This window comes from Lathyrus oleraceus, chromosome 2, assembly GCF_024323335.1.
Source record: "Lathyrus oleraceus cultivar Zhongwan6 chromosome 2, CAAS_Psat_ZW6_1.0, whole genome shotgun sequence".
Taxonomy (NCBI): domain Eukaryota; kingdom Viridiplantae; phylum Streptophyta; class Magnoliopsida; order Fabales; family Fabaceae; genus Lathyrus; species Lathyrus oleraceus.
This window is the reverse complement of record NC_066580.1, coordinates 416668184-416676624: the sequence shown is the minus strand read 5'-3', so window position 1 is coordinate 416676624 and position 8441 is coordinate 416668184. Positions and strand designations below refer to the sequence as shown.

General features: G+C 33.1%; 1 protein-coding gene across 1 annotated transcript; it reads right to left on the bottom strand.

Moving 5' to 3' along the window:
* Positions 1–224: 224 nt before the first annotated feature.
* On the bottom strand, positions 225–1640 carry LOC127123498 (uncharacterized). The gene has a single exon (XM_051053709.1). It carries the CDS (start codon positions 1638–1640, stop codon positions 225–227), a length of 1416 nt encoding a protein of 471 aa, XP_050909666.1.
* Between the last annotated feature and the right edge of the window lie 6801 nt (positions 1641–8441).

Below are 8441 nucleotides of genomic sequence, written 5' to 3'. Positions count from 1 at the left end.
GACAGAGACATTCTGTAAGGAGCCATCGACATAGGTCTAGTATCAGGTACTAAATCTATGGCGAATTCAACTTCTCTTTCTGGAGGTAAACCACTGATGTCAATAGGAAATACATTTGGAAAATCACAGACTACCTGCAGATTACCGATGACTTCTTCTGTCTCGAGTTTCAAGGAAGCAAACATAGAAAACACCTTCTCTTCATCTTTCAAGAACTTTTCCACTTAACTAGCAGAAATAAACATAGAATCTTCCTCTATAACAAACTCTGGAAAAAGCACGAACTTGTTGTAATAGTTGATGTAGACGCGGTTGAATATTAACCAATTCATACCCAAGATAATATCGAGTTGACTTAAAGGTAAGCACACTAAGTTAATTTTGAAATCCCTACCATAAATAGTCACATGACAATGCAAACAAATCATTGTAGTAGTCACTGAGCCATTGGCTGGAGTATCAATGACCATACGACCATTCATATAAGACACCTCAAGATTCAACCTTTTCACATAATCAGCAGATATGAACGAATGCATAGCACCCGTATCAATAATAGTAACCAAAGGAATTCCATTAATAAAACTTGTACCTCTTATGAAATTATCGAAATTTGAAGCATCTGCACCACTAAGAGCAAAAACCTTCCCTTGAACTTTAGTATCCGCAATCTTCTTGGGCTTTTGACAGTGAGTACTAATATGACCTTGCTCTCCACAATTAAAACAGGTTACGACAACACTTTTGCATTTAGCAACACGGTGACCAACCTTCCCACATCGGTAACAATTCAAAGCAGTACACTCTAGAGCATGATGACCTAGTACTCCACACTTGAAACACTTAACAAGAGTAGGAGCACCTCCCCCAATTTGAGTCTTTGCACCAACAGTCTTCGGTTGAAACCTCTGTTTTCCCTTAGCATTTGTAACATTATAAGGCTTGTTACGATTATGATTACCACTTCTCTTGTCACTGATGCTCTTGTAATGACTGGATCTGGCATGACTGTCTTCATCATAAATCTTGCACTTGTTGACTAGAGTGGAAAATTGGTGAATCTCCTGGTAACCAATGCATTGCTTAATCTCTGGACGCAATCCACTCTCGAACTTAATGCACTTAAATCCTTCAGATTCTACCTCATTATAATGAGGGAAGAACCGAGACAACTCCTCAAACTTGGCAGCATAGTCCACAACTATCATCTTACCATGCTTCGGTTTGAGAAATTCGATCTCCTTCTTGCTACAGATGTCAGCCGAAAAATACTTCTCAAGGAACACTCCCTTGAAAGTAGCCCAAGTAATAGCAGTTCCTGAAGCCTCTAACCTTTGGCGAGCACTATTCCACCAATACTCTGCCTCCTCAAACAACATGTGAGTACCAAACGAAACTTGTTGAGCATCCCAGCAAGCCATCACTCTAAAAATCTTCTCAATACCTTGCAGCCAACTCTGAGCACCTTCTAGGTCACACCTCCCCTTAAAGGTCGGAGGATTATTTCTTTGGAACCTGCTCAGATCACGGGATCCATCAACAGCGCCTCCAATTTGATGATTCAGGTTATTCTGATTTGCTATCGCATTAGCTAGTGCTTGCAATGCGTCAGCAATAGCGCGATCGTTCCTTCTTGCCATTTTTCTGCATAACAGTAAACAGAAATTAGAAGAAACATGTATCGACAGATTTATTACACATATCGCATACTATGAAATATATATAATTCACAAAAACCTGGTCGGACGGATCGACCTGCTCTGATACCACTATGTAACATCCTATTCCCCAAATCGCAATTATAAAGGATAAAATACACTATAGGATGTTACTTCAACACATTAGATATTTCTCATATATAAAAAAGTCATACTCGCAGTGGAACATAAAATTATTACATCACCATATTATTCAAAGATAAGGAAAATGCAAATAAAGTTCAATAAACATCAGAAATCAAATTCACGTCCCATGATGTTACGTAATCATAGCAATATCCCTCTAATACAACAAAAAATAAATATAATATGAAAAGATAAGATGCATAGCCATCTCCCACTCACAAGCAATCACTACTGCTGATTATCTGAACAACAAGTATCGAAACATACAAAATAAACTAGAAAGGGGTGAGAATAATCCTTATAAATATTAAAGGTGAAAATAAACAGCAGGATAGTTAAAAATTTAAATTTAAATTATTCTCACACAACAACATCAGTAATAGAAATTATAATGCAATGCTAATGCACCGACATCTCATCAAAATGCATGTGGTACCAAGTTTTTGGGTATGAGAGGTGCGTTACGAATATTATCCTACATCACTGGCAACAGTCCTAACACCACTGGACTGAAGTCCTAAGCCACTTCGAGACAAAAGTTCTACATCAATGGGCTGAGGTCCTACGTCACTGGACCGAAGTCCTACCTAATCTCCATACTAGTATGATACATGAACATGACAACTTCTCAACATAACTCAAACATCATATACACATCAAAATAATTATTATGTATAATCACGACACGACACTCCAAAATATAGGTTCCACCCTTGAACCAACCCAAAAATTATTTATAGAACTAAATTCAATAATTATATATTTCTCAAAATAATTATCACTTTTGTGTTAATTAAACAGACTTATCAAGGAAACTCTAAAAAACTCTGTAATAATCATTATATCTCAAAAATAACTCTAGAGTACCTGAAAACACTCTAAAGTGCTCAAAAGTGTTCTATCAGTAACTTACGAGTGATAATTCTACGAAACTCTAAAAAATTAAATATTTTTAATTAAACTATAAAATATTATAATTAATAATATTAAATTTATTATTATTATTATTATTATTATTATTATTATTATTATTATTATTTAATTCAATACAACACTATAGCTAACAATGGTTAACAACAGTGTACATTAATTAATAGGTTAAATCCAAAACAATTTTTGGACTAACAATCGCATAAACATTACTGGCATGAAATACATTATTATTATTATTATTATTATTATTATTATTATTATTATTATTATTATTATTATATATTACTTGATTTAATCTATTATAATTTACCATAACAATAAAAGGGAACATATTCAAAGCATACACATGAATACATCAACAATGAGTTATCACAATCTAATTGTAACAATGAAAAATCAAATTCCTTATAACAACCCGTAAAACCAAAATAGTATAAAGAATATAATATTATCTCGCAAGCATTTCAAACACAATTAGCAAAACACATAGTGCTTTTAAAATATAACGCAAGTGCGGTGCATTACCGAAGTGAGGATTAAAAAAATCTCTTTATTTGATTCCATAATTTACTGTACTTGTATGTGATAAAATTAAAAATTGGATTTACAATCAGAATGATCATAGCAATTTATTCCAAATCCTAAAATGTCATAATTCATGTGTAGGGGTGTTCGCGGTGCGGTTTGGGCGATTTTTGCAATAAAAATCACCCGAACCGCAAGAGAAAAAGCATGCGGTTTGGTTTGGTTCGGTTGGCTTTTAGAAATAAAATCAAACCAAATCAATGCGGTTTGGGTTGGTTCGGTTTTTTATAATATTTTTATTGAGCCATATATACTCCTATAAATAACGACATAACTTTGTGTTTAGTCATTCATACATTACTAAATAACATCAAAATTCATCATATTTAGACAAAAACATTTTATTCAATATACAAAAAATAAGATTAGACAAAAGTGGAATAAAAGACAAATATAAATAGTAGCATAAAATAATATCAAAGACATTATAATAAAAAATAAAAAAACATATGAGATGAGAGATTAGAGAAGATGAAAAAAAGAACATAAGAGATGCGAGATTGAGAAGAAAAGTGCAATAAAAACGTAATTGGAAGAGAAAATAGTAACATAAAAGATAAAAAAGAAAGAACATAATAGAGGACTTATTAGAGGCGAGACCTACATGAAAAAGAAGATGAGAAGAATGTGTGATACTACTATGAGAGATTTAAGAAGGTTGAAATTGAAACCCTAAGTGTGATTAAGGCATACTAGGTTTGAGGTTTGGGTTGGATGTGGGATAAGTGAAGTTTGGGTTATAACATAATGCGGTTTGGTTTGGTTTAGTTTGGTTTGCAAAATACAAACCGCAAACCAAACCAAACTGTGCGGTTTTATTAAAAAATGACCCAAATAAATCCGAACCAAATGCAGTTTTTTGCGGTTTCGGTTTGGTTTGGTTTGGTTTGCGGTTTTCTATTGGGTTGGTTTGGTTTTGAACACCCATATTCATGTGTAAACATATTCGTATGACCAGTAACTTCAGGGTTCGGGTCAAAACCCCTTTGGTTACAAATAAGGCCAAAAACCATGTATAGTAAAAATAAAAATACAGAGATAAGAGGGTAAGGACCTCTCACTATCCTGAATGTCCATAAGCACCCGTTAGTAAAGAAATTCTCTCCCCTTATCTCGAAATAAATTTTCTTCCCAAATCCTCTTTGTATCACAATTCTCCACATTTCTTTTACGATACAATATAACCTCTTTTTTTTTTCTCTCTTCCCATAATAATAATAATAATAATAATAATAATAATAATAATAATAATAATAATAATAATAATAATCATAATAACTATAATAATAATAATTGTAATAATAATAATAATAAACCATATTAATTTCTCACTTTTCACTTTCTATGTGTCTCTTCATTTCAAACGAATAAACAAATTTCAAAAATTAAATATCTCAATTAATTATCCCAACTAAATAATTATTTAACTTTAATAATAAAATAATATCACACCTTAAATAATTATTTAAATAAATATTTAAATCAATTAATACATATCTAAATAATTATTTAAAATACTAAGTTAATTAAATAAATATTTCTGCACTCATCGTTCTCAAAACCAATCAACCCTAATAATTATAAAATTACCAACATACCTTCAATCATCATAAATAATTGATAACATCAATCAAATCACACAACAAATACAAAAATAATTAAAAATAGCAAAAAAAAATTAAGTTGAGGCGTTACATTAATCATCACCATTTTATATGGAAAGTCAATTGATTTCAAAATCAAGAGTTGAAAAATGTTCTTGAACCTCCATAAGGAAAATTGATTTGTTATTGTTTAAATGAATCTTATATTTGTTCTTTATTTAATTCTATTATATTTTTACTTTTCCTTTATTTATTTAGTACCTTAATAATCATTTTGTATAAATCCAATAGTTCATTTATCATGATGGTGGATAAAAAGGCCAAACAAAGCAAATATATGTTACTGCATTTTATTGATTTTCTCTTTTTCTGTTGCTTATTTTCTAAATTTGAATATACCATTGTATTCGTAAGACCGAGTAGATAAATTTTCAATATTTATTTGTTTAATTTCGCGAAAAATTAAGAAAGTTACGATGTTTTTACGTTTTTGTTGGAATCCTTTTTTCTTCCATTTTTGTTTCTACGAGAATAGTAATCAAATATGGGGTTGGGGAAGATGAAGTCTCCCCACACCCATTGATTGCTCAGAAAACCCCTGTGGGCCCCCCATCCTTTGGGCCTAGAGCATTTTTCTAGCTACACCCACAAATTTTAGTGTGTTTTTGTGTGTGTGTATATATATATATATATATATATATATATATATATATATATATATATATATATATATATATATATATATATATATATATATATATATATTATTTTTGGTTATTTTATTTTTTATTTTTAGTTGATGCATAATTGTTAATCCAAAAAGACAAAATGACCATTAAAATTAATCTTTCAAAATTAGCAAAATCAAAGGTGCTTGTCAATATCAAGTATATTATTCAAAGTCTTTCCAAACCCCGTTCCATTTCAAGCGTGATTCAAACTCTTTTCCGTTAAAATCTTTTCTTAAACAAGTACGAAAGAAAAGGGTCCTTGGAGTCTCGCATTCCTTGAACCCTCGAATAATTGCTTCTGAGACACACATCTTGGGTTGCCTTTCATTTAATCTTTCGTTTCTAAAAACACTTAACCTAAAAACTTGGACGAAAAGAAGGGCCCTTGGAGTCTAGCATTATCATGGTACCTTTGAAAAATCTTTTAAAGGTTCATCGTCCATCAAACAATTTCATAATTAATTGAATGAAAAAGATGTTGTTGGAGTCTAGCATTCCGATCATATCCCGAATAATTGGTTTCAAGGCTCAGGTCTTGCTCTTATCAAACATTCATCATTCACCTTAAAAAACACACATCACATCAACACTTATCCTCTCTCGCCTCCGTGCGATTGAAAATCTTTTATAAAAGTACATTTGTCTAATCCCTTCTAACGCATACAAACTTGCGCTTAAGCCTCCGCTGCGAGTAAGCAAGCCATGTTTTACCATTAGAATATGATCTAGATACATTATCAACTCAACACACCTTTAATTAATCAAACTTTAATTTCTCACCCCCGTGCGATTGAAAGTCTTTCATAAACGAACATTTGTCTAATCCTTTCTAACGCATACAAATTTGCGCTTAAGCCTCCTACGTGAGTAAGCAAGCCATGTTTTACCATTAGAATGCGATCTAGATACGTGTTCAAATTAAATACACTGTTAATATATTAAAATATTTTCAAAAAGAGTGATGTTTAATCCTTTCTAATGCATATACAAACTAGCGCTTAAGTCTCCCCCGCGAGCATGCAAGTCCATGTTTAGTCATTAGAACGCGATCTAAGTACTCGCTCATTAAAACAAACCAACAAACAAACCAAAGCCTTCACCCCGAACTACGAATGCTCTAATTTTCTTATTACACTATAAGGATACGAAGGCACGAGATTGCTAGATCTTGGCGAGCACACTAATAAAAAACCTCCATTTTCCCCTTTTGAGGTCTCCTTTCTATTCTCTTTTCGATCTTTTATTCACTTGAAGAAAACAATAACATCTATCTACTATTTAAATCACAAATTAGACTAAAATGCTTCCGTCGAGTACAACTGACGTGAGGGGTGTTAATACCTTCCACTTGCGTAATCGACTCCCGAATCCTGAATTTGGTTGTGACGTCCAAATTCTTTTTTTAAAGTGTTTTATCGATATTTTCCCTTTCATTCTTTGGAATAAATAAAGTTCAGTGGCGACTCTGTTCGAACACATTTTTCCACGACCATCACGAAGGATCTTATTTTTCGAGATGCGATAGATCTGAGTGTCCAAAATGGAATCACCGACAAGAACATGTCTTAACTGATGTTATGATGCCAACCGAAGAAAAACCAACTCATAATTATATGGCTTGGTACAGATCGGTTGGATTTAAGTTCCTCGCCGAGGATATCTATCTATACGACCCACATCGGGTAACTTACACACAAGAAGGTTCAAAATCTAACCCCCCATAACATTGCAAGACCGGTTTCTCACAACCCCTTACCCATCAATATTATCGGCCCACAGACAGAGAAACCTACGACCTTAACATGCCAAACACCAAACCACAATACCAATAGCATGCCCCATACCACCACCAACAATAAGATTATCATCAAGACACCCAACACATCACCATACCATAACCGCCTTAGCCAAAATACTCAGCGATCATTTAACATCAACCATCCCTCCTCCTCCTATAGTCAAGAAGCTTAAACATCACAAAACCAAAACATACAACAATCATATGACTACTAAACACCACAACAACCATTTCAATCTTTCCTCGACTCATAATTCACACCAATGTCGCCCTTCAATCGTCCTGGTCACCCTCAAATAACTCAAACACAACCCAACTACTCTGACATGGTTCACGAACTCAGCTATGACAGTAGCGTTTCATTACATACACATGACTACATGGACTTGTCTAAATATCTTAGGGAATCTCCTGCATGTGGTGGTGATGTTCCTGGCCCCTAAAATCCTCAAACACCTGGGGGTGAATCATTAACATGGGTTAGGGTCACGCGTTTAGGTAGTTAGGGGATGTGGTACTAGAGGTCGGTTAAGTCATCCTAGTCAACGACAATAGTCTTTTTGGTATTCGTATGTAAACCATATTAATATTAATACCAATTGGTCCGATTTTGACTTTTATATAAAATGTACATTATGTTAAAAAAAACTACACAAAATACATAGGTGTCATACCAATTGGCGTCTCCTCTTAAACCTAATAGATAGGCGTCAATTGGATTTACAACATTAGGTGCAAAGGTCAATCCAATTGGCGTCACCTCTTTAACTTAGAGAGCAAACGCCAATTCATCTGACACCAATTCTTCAAAGTGGGTTTTTTTGGAAAGTTATCTGAAATGTGGGTTATTTTAGATTTTTTTTTGACAATGTGGGTCATTTTGGTAAAAAAATTCTAAATTTTAACTCAAATGACAAGAGTCAATATTACAAGTTTAAACGTCATC